The sequence below is a fragment of the Mercenaria mercenaria genome, chromosome 12 (assembly GCF_021730395.1).
Source record: "Mercenaria mercenaria strain notata chromosome 12, MADL_Memer_1, whole genome shotgun sequence".
NCBI classification, from domain to species: Eukaryota; Metazoa; Mollusca; class Bivalvia; order Venerida; family Veneridae; genus Mercenaria; species Mercenaria mercenaria.
Window position 1 is genome coordinate 9,883,461 of NC_069372.1, and position 15,426 is coordinate 9,898,886.

Sequence of the window (15,426 nt, forward strand, 5' to 3'; positions counted from 1 at the left end):
ACTTTTGAAAGAACTCTTAAATTTGTGCGGTTTCAAATAGTTTAGAACCTCTTCTTCGATATTCTAAACTTTCTGGGCACTTAAAACGCTACGTGACGGTACAGCAGCTCAAAAATGTTACGGTGAGGACACATAAAAGCATAAAAGTCAGTATACACGCATATGATTTTTTTAGATTCTAGCTCCAGTAACAAGGTTCTGGTACTGTAAAAACATTATTATTATCATTATTAACCCACACAGCGCATATTTGGCCCACCAGCTATGCATTTCGTCAATCAGGGGGATGGTCGGACGGTGGGGACCCCATGAAATAGGAAAATAGGGGGTGGGGACATTTTATTTTCGCAAAATGGTGCAGAATTGCCCTTATATCATTCCTAATGACAAAATACGTTAAATCATGCCAGAAAATGGTAAAAACGGATGTATTGTACGTTCTTTGTCTCGTAGCGACGATTTGTAAGTTTTGGCTAAATATGTGCATTAGGGGTGGGCAAGTTTAGAGCCTCTCATACAGACGTCTTTTCATGTTATAGAAACATTTTTATTTGGTTGAATTTGCGAAAGACTTATAAAAGTTCAGAACAAGTAAAACCCTCTTTTGTTCATTAACTGAAAAATCTTAAGGTAGCAGGGTACACTTTCGAATTTTGGCCCCCGTCAATATTTGTTATAAATAGAACATCGTGATTTTGGATGTCTGTAAATTAAGGTGAGAGATAATGATTATTAATTCTTTAGAAAATTTATACAGCCGACACATGTAAAATTCTGATGTCAGTTGGAAAACTAACTGCTGGTAGCTTTGTATGATCAATGAGACACCTTTTCGCGGAAAAATTCAAATCACGGAAGGGTTCTGTGCGTGTTGATTGATACTCAGGAACATTTTCGTTATTTTGTGAAAAAACGAGCTGGATGGGCCCCCATTCCGTTTATGTCCTGACGTTCAGTAAGGACCATTAAACTGAGAAATGCAATAAAATTGGACATTGTTCTTGCAGCGGGATCATTGTACGCTTTAAAAAAGGTGCGAAATTGAGTTTTTGGCATCTATTTTTCAGGATGGTGAAAAACCTTCCGTTTCGTAATTTTCTTTTTTCTGTATGAGAATCCTGACTTGCCATTAATTAAAAGCCAAAACAGCACCATTTTATAAAATGCCACCCAAATTTTGCTTTTAGGGGAATGCAATATTGGATTCGCACTGTAAGACCGTCCGGCCCAAAAAAATTTTCCACTAAGTTACCTTGCTACCTTACTCCCCAATTTAGCTTTAGGTGCCGTAATTTTTTTAAAACAGATCCAATTTTTTTTTACAAACCTTGTATCTCGCCAAATCATTTCCAAAATAAATTGTCTGTAAACTTGAATATTTTTCCAATTTTAAATTTTACACAATTTACATTTTTCAGGGCCCCATTTTCATGCTCTACTGACTAGATTAAAAACCTCACCATACAGTTAAACTTTTATTTTTGGCAGCAGCAAAATTCGGGCGGCGGCGGGAAAAGAAAATAAAAGACGGAAAGACTTTTATTTTTATTTTTTTTTTGTCAAAAAAAAAGGGGCGGGCTCCCCCAAACCAAAAATTAAAAAAAAGCTGGGCCCAAATGCAAATTTATAATCAATGTAACAAATCAAATAAAACACCGATCTTTTTTCATTCAAACATTAAAAATTTTTTTCCCACAAATACTGAATTCACAGTTTTCAAAAAGTTCGGTTTTGGAACGACTTCAGTTTAAAAATAAACGGGCCTTTAAAAATTTGTCCCGGGTTTTTAAATTCGGGAATTTTCGGTTTCAGAAGTTAAAAATATATAAAATAAGAACAAAAAAACCGGGACTTTTATTTCTTGCAGTTTTTTAAAGGTTTTTCCGTTTTTTAAAAGGGCCGGTTTTTGGGGAAATTCCCCGATGCCTTTTTGGGAAAAATTACATTGGGACTTTTTTAAATAGAATCTCAATTTTTCACTTGATTACTCTCCCTGGAAAGATACATTTGCTACAGGAAACCAGGGGTTTGATATTCCTTCTTTTTCCCAGGAAAACCCTTTGTCTAAAATACGTCACTTGGGGGACTTCATTTAGTACAGGCACTATTATCACATCATAAACTATATAAATAATGCCAGGAAATACTCAGATTTATTTAAAATGTCTGCCTGTGTAAGACAGCTGTTTTCTAAACCTGTCTTACACAGGCAGGCATGTAAGATCCTTATATTCCAATTAGAGAGCTATTTTACTCCTATCAAATCACAAAACCTACTGACACAATCAAGTTAGATAACTCTTGGTTGAATTTAATTCAAGTTAGGGTCCTTTTTTTGACTTTGAAAATTAAGTTAAAAATCATAATCAGACTGTATAACTGTAACACCAATATGTATATGATTGAAGCTACAGACTATTCTTTCCAGAAACCTATTGCAGTAATTAAAAGATAACTCTTTAGTTGAAACTATCCAGCAATATGTTGGTAACAACTGTTCTATCATTATGTTTTCCCACTCTGGGGGAGACACATTGTTTTGCCCAGTTTGTCTGTTCATCCATCCATTCATCTGTCACATTTCATTTCCGATCAATAACTGGAGAACCATTTGGACCTAGAACCTTCAGACTTCATAGGGTGATAGGGCTTACTAAGTAGCTGACTCATAATGTTTTTGGGGTCACTGGATTTAAGGTCAAGGTCACAGGGGCCTTAACATGGAAATCAATTTCCGATCAATAACTTGAGAACCACTTGACCCAGAATGTTGAAACTTCATTAGTCTGCCCATTCTTTATTCTGCCCAGTATATACACTCAGATAACTGTATATATGATATAATTTTATTCTGTTAATTATTTTCATATTTTCATGCAATAATTATTTTTCAGGGAAGTTGGAAGTTTAGATACAACAGATAACATCAATATATACTGTGTGAGAAAATGTGTAGCTGTTAGAAAAACAGCCAGAATTCAGTAATCCTAGATGGTTCAGCCGAAAGGCGGGATGGCTCGTGACGAAGTGGACGCAGATCTTCCAGATCAGGATCAGGCAAAGGATTTTTACGCTACATATGAACCCAAAGAAATTCTTGGAAGGTAGATGACCTTGATTTTAATGAATGGCAAAAAATTATGCAGAGCTAGCCATTCTCATTTTTCAGCAAGTAGCTAATGCGCAGCTGTGCTGCCTTCTTGTTTTAAAAAATATGTTTCAAGTTCATAAAAATTCAATACAGGACAAATTCTTATAAAAAGATAACTACAAATATCCAGTTTACAGAACATCCATGATAGATTAGCCTGCCCCATTAGCTTAATAGGGGGAACACTGTTTACAGATTGCAGGGTCATTAGTTTGATACCCGAGTGAGACATAATAAATTATATTATATTCTTCATGGCAGTTTGATAGAAGACATTGTGTCTGAAATCATTCTTCTACCTCTGATTCATGTGGAGATGCCTGCAGTTGTGGAGAACAGGTATGTACTGGTACAGAATCCAGGAACTTGGATTGGTTAACTGCCTGCCATTCCGTAACTGAAATACAGTTTGAAAATAAACAGAGAAAGAGCATAATATGATGTTGTTGTAAATATGGATACTTTTAGAGAAATGATGTCCTCCTGAGACCATTTTCAAATTTACACACTGACCCAAAACCGAGTCCAAACCAGTGCGGTTGTGATTTTTTTAGCTCATCTGATTTTTTGAAAAAAAAAATGATGAGTTATTGTCACCATTTGGTGGGCGTCGGTGTAGCCTGGTTAAGTTTTATGTTTAGGTCAGCTTTTCTCCTAAACTATCAAAGCTATTGCTTGAATAATTGGAACACTTGTTAACCATCAATAGCTGACTCTGTCAGCAAGAAACATAAGTCATCCTCTATTTGCAAGAATTATGGCCCCTGTTGAACTTAGAAAATATCAGCTTTCTTGGTCAAGTTTTGCGTTTAGGTCAACTTTTCTCCATAAAGGTCAAAGCTATTGTTTTAAAACTTGGAGCAGTTATTCGGGATTAAAAGCGGACTGTGCACAGCAAGTACTGTAACTCTACAAAGCTCTTTGCAAGCATTATGGCCTCTTTTTGACTTTGAAAATCTATTATACAGAGACAAAAAAATTAAGATGAGCATTTGCACCCGCAAGGTGGTGCTCTTGTTATCCCACCGCCAAAGGCGAAGGGAATATTAGAAATGCTCTCCGTCCGTGCGTGCGTCAGTCCGCAACAGTCTTTGTCCAGAGCATAACTCCAGAAGTACTGGAGGGATTTTCTTCAAACTTCATACACTGATAGAACACATTGGGAGGAAGTGCAGTGTGCAAGAACAATAACTCTACCTTGCCTATTTTTTGAGTTATTCCCCTTTATCTTATTTTCTTAAAAAAATTTTGTCCGGAGCATTTAAACTCCAAAAGTACTGGAGGGATTTTCTTCAAACTTCATACACTGATAGAACACATTGGGAGGAAGTGCAGTGTGCAAGAACAATAACTCTATCTTGCCTATTTTTTGAGTTATTCCCCTTTATTGTTCGGAGCATATCTTCTTCACGCATGGAGGGATTTTGATATATCTTGGCACAAATGTTCACCACCACGAGGCGGAGTGTCGTGCGCAAGAACCAGGTCCCTAGGTCTAAGGTCAAGGTCGCACTTAGAGGTTAAAGGATACAAGAATGAAAACCTTGTCCGGAGCATTTCTTCTTCATGCATAGAGGGATTTTGATATAACTTGGCACAAATGTTCACCACCACGAGACAGAGTGTCATGCGCAAGATCCAGGTCCCTAGGTCTAAGGTCAAGGTCACAGAGGCAAAAGGTCAGATACAAGAATGACTTTGTTCGAAGCATTTCTTCTTCATGCATAGAGGGATTATGATGTAACTTGGCACAATTATACACCATCATGAGACGAAGTGTCATGCGCAGTTCCCTTCTTTAGAATTACTTCCCTTTGTTGTTACTTTAAATAGCTTTTATTGTAACTTTTTCATTACTAGTCGTAGGGAAAAATCGAGACCACTTTTCTGTAGTACAACATGCATGCTACATCCAATTTTGAGGTGTATTTTGACCAATCTCTACCTGGTAAAGATTTTTGTGTGGACTTACAATTTTTTTTTTCTTTAACTACCCTTAGTTGTTACTATAAATAACTTATATTGTAACATTTTTAGCTCATCTGATTTTTTGAAAAAAAATGATGAGTTATTGTCATCACTTGAGCGGTTGTCGGCGTCGGCGTCTGCGTCGGCGTTGCCTGGTTAAGTTTTATGTTTAGGTCAGCTTTTCTCCTAAACTATCAAAGCTATTGCTTTGAAACTTGAAATACTTGTTCACCATCATAAGCTGACCCTGTATAGCAAGAAACATAACTCCATCTTGCTTTTTGCAAGATTTATGGCCCCTTTTGTACTTAGAAAATATCAGATTTCTTGGTTAAGTTTTATGTTTAGGTCAATTTTTCTCCTAAACTATCAAAGCTATTGCTTTGAAACTTGGAATACTTGTTCACCATCATAAGCAGACCCTGTACATCAAGAAACATAACACCATCTTGCTTTTTCAAGATTTATTGCCCCTTTTGGACTTAGAAAATCTGTTTTCTTGGTTAAGTTTTATGTTTAGGTCAGCTTTTATCCTAAACTATCAAAGCTATTGCTTTAAAACTTGCAACACTTGTTCACCATCATAAGTTGACCCTGTATAGCAAGAAACATAACTCCGTCCTGCTTTTTGCAAGATTTATGGCCCCTTTTGGACTTAGAAAATATCAGATTTCTTGGTTAAGTTTTATGTTTAGGTCAACTTTTTCTCTTAAACTATCAAAGCTATTGCTTTGAAACTTGCAACACTTGTTCACCATCATAAGCTGACCCTGTACAGCAAGCAACATAACTCCATCCTGCTTTTTGCAATAATTATTGCCCCTTTTGGACTTAGAAAATCATTTTCTTGGTTGAGTATTATGTTTAAGTCAACTTTTCTCATAAACTATCAAAGCTATTGCTTTAAAACTTGCAACAGTTTTTCACCATCATAAGTGGACACTGTACATCAAGAAACATAACTCTATCCTGCTTTTTGCAAGAATGATGGCCCTTTTTAGACTTAGAAAATCATGGGTAGGACAATATTTCTATTACACAAAAAAAATCAGATGAGCGTCAGCACCCGCAAGGCGGTGCTCTTGTTATAATTGACCGTAGGGAAAAAACAAGACCACTTTTCTATGGTACAACATAGATGTTACTTTCCAATTTTAGGTGTATTTTAATTAAGGTATCTCTACCTGGTAAGGAGGTTTTTTGTGGACTTAGAAAAACAAAAGACTTACAAGGATTAGCCATGTCTAACATGGCTGTTGTTTCATTTTGAAATCAGCTAGGGCTTTCACACATACATGTATTTACTAAGAATTTTATCTCACGAGGAAAGAAAATAGCTTTGTACAGAAAGATTTTGCTCCCCAGGAATGTTGATAACAGGGGATAAACTGTTTTTGTAAAAAAATCGAGGAAGTGAATAATTGTATACATGTTACAACCTTGTCAAACATTTTAGTTGAAGTTGAAGATCCATTTAGATACAAGATTCAAGATACAAATTTTATTTGAAGTCGGTTTTATACAAATAGACAATCATCATTTATAGCTATTGACTGACATAAATAACGAAAGTACATTGATAAATTATTTTGTTTGTTTGTTCTGGGTTTAACACTGCTTTTCAACAGTATTTCATTTACGTAATGGCGGGCAATTAACCTAACAAGTGCTCCTGGATTCTGTACCAGTACAAACCTATTCTCCGCATGTAACTGCCAACTTCCCCACATGAATCAGAGGTGAAGGACAAATGATATCAGACACAAAGTCTTTTATCAAATCATCATGGCGAACATACGCCTCGCCCAGGACTCTAACTCACGACCCCGCGATCTGTAGATCTGCGCTTAACCGAATTTGTATGTGTAGCTGAGTAATACAATTTATACATATAAATTTGGTTAAACCTGAAATACATAATTCTGTTAATCTCAGCCTAGGCCTAAAAACTAGTTGAAAGCAAAAAAAGGGTAAAAACACTGACTTGAAAAAAGAACACTAATCACTGTGGGAAATCATGTGTATGATCAAAATAATCTTTTAACCAAATCAAATTTATGAATAATATATATGGGATAAATACCGGATAATATAGAAGCAAGTTTTGCTGTAAATCTCTAACAAGGTTAGCTTTTAAAAAAGCTAGAAAGCGGCTTGCTTCCTTCTTTTTAGCCCACCATTATCAGATGGTGGGCTATTCAAATCACTCTGCGTCCGTGGTCGGTCCATCCGTCTGTCCGTCCGTTAACAATTTCTAGTTATCGCATCTCCTCAGAAACTACTTGGGGGATTTTGACCAAACTTTGTCAGAATGATGTATTGATACCCTAGTTGTGTCCCCCTGAAAATCAGACTGGTTCAACAATTTTTGAGTGAGTTATGGCCCTTTGTTTATTTTCATAATTTATATAGGGAAAAATTTTGAAAATCTTGTCCAAAACCACAGGGCCTAGGGCTTTGATATTTGGTATGAACACGGTGCCTATACCACGTGACTTTTATGGCTATGTGTGGGTATAAAAAACATAAACAGCCGTCGATTCAAGGAACATTTTTCATGATAACTTTCTTAATCCTGCACCAATTTTATTCAAATAAAGACGAGGGCCCGGCCATAAGAAAGATACAATCACGGCCCATCAGTTTGAGAAGAATAAATTCGTATTTTTGTCGAAAAGTGCATCCGCACATTTTTCAGTCAGATTGCCGACGTGCTATGTGTGGGTGCATTCTGTTAAAATCGTTTATAAAACTCTTAAAAATGCGTTCAGCGACAGGGCAAATGGAACCGAGAATGTAATTTTACCTTGTTTGACAGTTGCAAAATGATCGTTAAGAAATATAGCGTATTCCTCTCGTTTTTTAAATAAATAAAAACATGCTATGTGTGGGTGCCGCTAAATTTATGCTATGTGTGGGAGTAAACTCATAAAAATGATACCGTTGCTTGAGATACTTGCACTGAGTGAGTTTTAACTTACTCGTGTTACGTTCATAGAAATGAGTATCCATCTAGCATAACTGATTTTTTTGATTTTTTTTTAGAAAGTCGCTGTGTTATAGAGAATAGCGCGTCAGATTCATTGTTGTTATTGATTACGAGCGCGTGTTATCAAACATAATTATTTAAACGTTAAAACTCGGAAATATGTTTGAAGTAAAATTTATGAAAAAGTTATTTCCAATCTCCTTCAGTTGTATTAAAGTGTTGTTTTTTATCTTGATGCATAAACAATGTTTTTCATAAACACGCAATTGAATCAGTGTCCCTAAGGTAGTTTTAAAGGGCAGTATGTGTGACAATATAGTGTAGAGCACATATCGTAGCCTTTGATGCTGCTCCATTGTAAATTCCACTGCTCATCTAGTTCGTGGTTAGTTGCAGCTAAAATGGTATTTACTGTAGCTTTGCGCTATACGTTTGAAACAACACAAAATACTACTATTACAGGGTTGTAGTTCAAACCACTTTTCAAGCATAAAGAAAGGGCTTCAATCCCTCCAACGAAAGTAAAGTACCTGCGATAGTGCATGTAAAAAACTGCTGTTAAATTCATACCACACACATAACACATGGAGTCATTTCATCAGAGTCGTTATTCATACTTAGATCACTGTACGTCAGTATTGCGTCTTAACTGTTCACACGAAAATATAAACACATAGTTAAGAAATGATATTTTGACAAAAGTTTATATACAGAAACAGTAAAAAGGTAAGACAATATGGTGAACTCTTCCGTGCCAAACAACAAGGTGAATCATATTGCATGGAGAGTTTACTTGCCTGATTACCCATTTTACTATTGAAAATATTTTGTATATAAACAATGTTCAAAATATCGTCTGTGAATATAACTAATATTAGGACTGACATGTATGTTGTGATGCAGTAAGTTTGTTTGTTTATTCGTTTGATTTCAACGCCCTGTTTCAACAGTCGGAGTCATATGAAGTTTTGAAGTTTGAAGTTTATTCAAATATATTCCACTGGGCTATAAGCCAACGGTGGCACACATATACATAATATAAACGAACAGTGGTGATATACAATATATATGGGGAAAGTAAGACAAACATAATTTTCACAAATATTTAATGAATTCCATATACATAATTATTTACAACTCAAATATAATTATAATTATGACATATGAGGCGGGCAGTTCACCTAACCATCGTTCCTGGGAAGTACTAGTATACTAGACTCCCATCCTCCGTAAGCAACTGCATACTTTCTCACAAATAGAGACATAGTGGGTAGCTGGGGCTCGAACCTACGGTCCTCTATCAATGAGAGGTTACAGTGGTTTGAAGTCAGCGACCTTAACCACTCGACCACGGAGGCAGGTCACAGTTGATAAGTATAATGGAGTGTCCTTTATCACTAACAAAGTAGAAGACAATCAAAATACTGGTAAAATTATGTCTGTTAGATCATTTTAAGAGAAGTTCCTTGGACAGTTCACCCCCTTCGTAACATACAATTTATTCTTAATTTGTTTGATAATTTCTTTGGAGCCTTATTTTCTGCAATGGTCTTGTTAGAATGAATGTAGGCGCTTACAAAACCAACAACAAAAAAGCAAAAGCTATGATAGATATTAGAGAGTTTGAGATTTCAAACTTCGCCTTCCCCTTCAACGTCTCTCATATATATTTTGGGTAAAACGTCACCGATATGCGTGTGGTTTATTTATTTCTCACGTTGCTACTAAAGTTTTCCATGTAATATCACGTAAGCCTAATACTTCTCTTTATTACTATGCGAAATAAAAAGCTTAGTTTCAGGATTTCTGCTTATTAAGTTATTTGATTATCCATATATATAATTAGACTAAATTTGATGCGAAACACTATCAATAGGTATAAGAATAATGAAGTTTTGTATGGCTAATGATTTTAACTAAATACATTAAATTGAACCTGGAAGTATGAAGTTATCAACTGATTTTGAGAAACTTTGAGATTTTGTTCAAACTTTAACTTCTACGGCATATTTGTGTCCCCAGGCGATATCGATTATACCAGATGGGCCTTTTTGCCGTATGAAGTGAAGTTTTGAACGTCCGAAGATGTGATATCACGAAAGTCGAAACTTCATTCTTTTTACATCTACTCTGTCCACATACTCGGTATCAAAGACTGAAATCTGGATGGAGACACATGGCATGACAGTCATTTTACTTGAAAAATAAATAATTACGCGCGATTATCATTTGGTGGAATATTTTGTTTTCACATCCAAATAAAATCAATCTGTTTCTGTCGGACACTTAATACTACAATTGCGTTTTAATTATAAACATAAAATGGTACTAGTAAGACGGAAAATTCTTCTGAAGTATCAGACAATTTCAGATCTATGATATCATGATGAGAGACGTTTCTTGTTAGCCGTATGGGATAACTCCATTTTTTAAATGCACGGAACCAGAGCCTGGCAGAGGGAAATTGTGGGTTAATTCCCCCTTTGATTCTTACATTTTACAAAGAAAGTCGGTCTTGAAACTCGGTGTGACCCTACCCCTACCCCTACCCCCTCCCCCTTCCCCCACCCCACCCCCTCCACCCCCCTGAAATGGGTGACCCCCTCTTTAATGTTGGTGTCCCTCTAACAAAAATTCCTGGATCCGCAGATGCTTTACTTATAAAATAGTATATTAAAATCATATTGTGCTGTCTGAGAGTTTGGCATTATACAGAGTCATACAGAGTGTCATTACCACGTCGATATGATCATTATAGGTTATTAACTTTGTATGTGGATATATGCACGAGTTCTGCAGCGGTAATATTGCGCAACTTTAGGAGCGCAATATTGTCCGCGAAAGAACGATGATAACCTTTTTATTACATATCCACTATCAAATGATTAATTTATATCTAAATTATCGTTCTGTCACGAAAGACAGGAAAAAATACGGAAAAAAATTCTCCGAAAACGCAATTAACAAATCAAACTGACGGGCATTAATATTTTCCGCGAAAATGACGTCAACTTGTTGTCGCAACGTGCGCTCGGACGCCACGGACGTCACGCGATTCTTTCCATTACAACGTTAAGAAAACATTCCACGTCCTATATTAGTCCAACTCATTTCAGTCTGATAAATTACTACGTGTCAGTATGTAATAGGTCAGATTAATCAAAGTGTAAAAGTAAACAAAATATTGCATAAATTACAAATTAAACAAACACACTAGCAACAAAAATCTAAAGAAACGAGATCCGCAATGGACGGACCGTCAGGGGAGGTAACTAGAGTCACGGATTGGGACTAGTCCGATATGAAAGCGTTCAACGCCATGATATGGAAAAATATTGCACGATCGCGGTCCATTGAAACCAAATGGAAAATAATTTTAGGTATGTAATAATCATTTTTATTTCCTCTCATGTATGATTTACAATCGTGCATTGTATACTGACTATACTGACATAATTTTATATAAAACATAAATGTCTGGAGCAACACTAACGAGTTTTTACATTGTTCACATTGTTTTATCGTTTTATTTATTTTTTGTTTGTTGTTGTTGTTGTTGTTTTTTGTTGTTTTTTCTTTGGTAATCGCTCTAATATCCATGCGATGATTATATTAATTGAATTTTTTTTTTATTTAATTTTCATTTTTTCATTTTTAAAACCTCTTGTAAAATTCCTGCCCTTTCGGACAATTGGTATCAAAATGCACGAAAAACACGATCATAATTACGGATAAATTGAATAGGCGGATGAAAAGAAGTAAGGTTCATTCTAATGTTTGAAATCTCAAGGAATTTTAATCGAACTTCAACTTCATACGTTAACTTCGCAAGAGACGTTGAAGGGGAAGGCGAAGGTTGAAATCTCAAACTCTCTATTATCTCACAACAGACCTGTGACGAACTCTTCTAAAATCACAAACTGAAATTTTAATTATCAAGAAATGTAATTGATTGAGTGTTTCTTTAAAATTTTTTGGCTGTACTTTTAGCGACAGACGCGCTACAGATTGGTTTTGTAAGCGCCTACATTCATTCTAACAAGACTGCGCCCTCGTGATATAATTCCTTTGCATCTGAATTCCAAACAATGATTTATTCAGCGACAAATCACTGGATGAGATATATTATTTCTTAAATAGGCTAGCGGCTCTGATGAAATGACTCCATGTGTTATGTGTGTGGTATGAATTTAATAGCAGTTTTTTACATGCACTACCGCAGGTACTTTACTTTCGTTCGAGGGATTGAAGCCCTTTCTTTATGCTTGAAAAGTGGTTTGAACTACAACCCTGAAGTGTAGTAATTTGTGTTGTTTCAAACGTATAGCGCAAAGCTACAATAAATGCCATTTTAGCTGCAACTAACCACGAACTAGGTGAGCAGTGGAATTTACAATGGAGCAGCATCCAAGGCTACGATCTATGCTCTACACTATATTGTCACACATACTGCCCTTTAAAACTACCTTAGGGACACTGATTCAATTGCGTGTTTATGAAAAAACGTTGTTTATGCATCAAGATAAAAAAAACACTTCAACACAACTGAAGGAGATTGGAAATAACTTTTTCATAAATTTTACTTCAAACATATATCAGAGTTTTAACGTTTATTCTAGCATAAAACTGCTGTTATTGTCACTTTTCGGGGGTGTTTTAACAGGAGAGAAAACGTGTGTTAACAGAGAGATTCTCGCGCTCACGTGCTGTTATAACACCTTTATATATATGCACGTTCCATGGCAGAGCGTAACGCATTACCTGATTACAGCCCCAAAACGGATAATTCAAAATGAAATGACGTCAACGTGACAAAACAACGTAGACTTTACCGCGCATTTCATGGAAATTCAATGACATTGAGGAACAATATATTCATTTTCCCGTTTTTAACGCGTTTTATGCTAGAATAGCGGCGTTAGCGCATATTCTTTTCGTGTTATAACATCTTTAGAATCCCTTGGGAATCGTTGGTACCCTCGCCGTAACGGGCTCGGGTACCAACCAATCCCTCGAGATTCTGCAGATGTTATAACACGAAAAAACATGCGTTATCCCTACAGAGTTGTTTGATAACACGCGCTCGTAATCAATAACAACAATGAATCTGACGCGCTATTCCGTATAACACAGCGACTTTCTAAATAAATATAAAAAAGATCAGTTATGCTAGATGGATACTCATTTCTTCTATGAATGTAATACGAGTAAGTTAAAACTCACTTAGTGCAAGTATCTAAAGCAACGGTATCATTTTTATGAGTTTACTCCCACACATAGCATAAATTTAGCGGCACCCACACATAGCATTTTTTTATTTATTTAAAAAACGAGAGGAATACGCTATATTTCTTAACGATCATTTTGCAACTGTCAAACAAGGTAAAATTACATTCTCGGTTCCATTTGCCCTGTCGCTGAACGCATTTTTAAGAGTTTTATAAACGATTTTAACAGAATGCACCCACACATAGCACGTCGGCAATCTGACTGAAAAAATGCGCGGCTGCACTTTTCGACAAAAATACGAATTTATTCTTTTCAAACTGATGGGCCGTGATTGTATCTTTCTTATGGCCGGGCCCTCGTCTTTATTTGAATAAAATTGGTGCAGGATTAAGAAAGTTATCATGAAAAATGTTACCTGAATCGACGACTGTTTATGTTTTTTATACCCACACATAGCCATAAAAGTCACGTGGTATAGGCACCGTGATGAAGCATTATCTAGTGGTCCTCTACCAACATGATTCAAATTATATCCCTGGGGTCAAACATGGCACGGCCTGGGGGTCACATGGTTTATATAGACTTATATAGGGAAAAACTTTGAAAAACCTCTTGTCCAAAACCACAGGGCCTAGGGCTTTGATATTTTGTATGTGACATCATCTAGTGTTCTTCAAATTATCCCCCTAGGGTCAGATATGGCCCCGCCCTAGGGGTCACATGGTTTACATAGACTTATGTAGGAAAAAACTTTGAAAATCTTCTTGTCCAAACCACAAAGCCTAGGGCTTTGATATTTGTAATGTTGCATCTTCTAGTGGTTCTCTACCAAGTTTGTTCAAATTATCCCCCTAGGATCAAATATGGCCTCGCCCCGGGGGTCACATGGTTCATATAGACTTATATAGGGAAAAGCTTTTAAAATCTTCTTGTCAATAACCTACAACATTCAAATTTGGACCACATATATAGTTTTGAGTGGCAAGATGAACCTTGACATGAGTTGACCTTGATTTTGACCTAGTGACCTACTTTCACATTTCTGTAGCTACAGCCTTCAAATTTGGACAACATGCAGAGTTTTGTGCACCGGAAAAAAACTTTGACCTTGACATTAACCTAGTGACCAACTTTCACATTTTTGAAGGTACAGGCTTCAAATTTTGACCACATGCATAGTTTTGTGTTCCGAAATGAAATTTGACCTTGATTTTGAACTAGTGACCTACTTTCACATTTCTCAAGCTACAGCCTTCAAATTTAGACCACATGCATAGTTTTGTGTACTGAAAAAAACTTTGACCTTGACATTGACCTAGTGACCTACTTTCACATTTCTCAAGCTACCGCCTTCAAATTTGGATCACGTGCATATTTTTGTGTACCGAAAAAAACTTCGACATTGACATTGACCTAGTGACCTACTTCCACATTTTTGAAGGTACAGGCTTCAAATTTGGACCACATGCATAGTTGTGTGTTCCGAAATGAAATTTGACCTTGATTTTGACCTAGTGACCTACTTTCACATTTCTCAAGCTACAGCCTTCAAATTTGGACCACATGCATAGTTTTGTGTACTGAAATGAACTTTGATCTTGAGATTGACCTAGTGAACTACTTTCACATTTTTGAAGCTACAGGCTTCAAATTTGGACAACATGTATGCATATTTTTGTGTTCTGAATTGAAATTTAACATTGATTTTTATCTAGTACCTACTTTCACATTTCTGAAGCTGCAGCCTCCAAATTTGAAGCACATGCATAGTTTTGTATACCGAAATGAACTTTGACCTTGAAATTGATATGTGACCTACTTTCACATTTCTCAAGCTACAGCTTTAAAATTTGGACCACATGCTTGGACCACATGCACAGTGATGTGTACTGAAATGAAATTTGACCTTGATTTTGACCTTGAACTTGTCTTGAAATTTGGAACAATCAAAAATGGCTCAGTGGTGGGCGCCAAGATCACTCTGTGATCTCTTGTTATCGGGTAAGATGTGGACATGTAGTGATGTACACAGCATATGCACAAACTGTTCCCCACCCGAATGACAGCAAAGCAAAGAGCTACCAACACA

The 15,426-nt window shown here is 36.2% G+C and overlaps 1 protein-coding gene across 1 annotated transcript in view; it reads left to right on the forward strand.

The window, feature by feature from the left end:
* The window catches only part of LOC123534848 (phosphorylase b kinase gamma catalytic chain, skeletal muscle/heart isoform-like), a 114,024-nt gene that overhangs the window by 41,578 nt on the left and 57,020 nt on the right, over positions 1-15,426 (forward strand). Inside the window, exon 3 of the mRNA XM_045317294.2 lies at positions 2,895-3,104. Within this exon, the coding sequence (XP_045173229.1) occupies positions 2,992-3,104 (113 nt within the window). The 5' untranslated portion in view covers positions 2,895-2,991. The remainder of the gene's footprint in view (positions 1-2,894; positions 3,105-15,426) is intronic.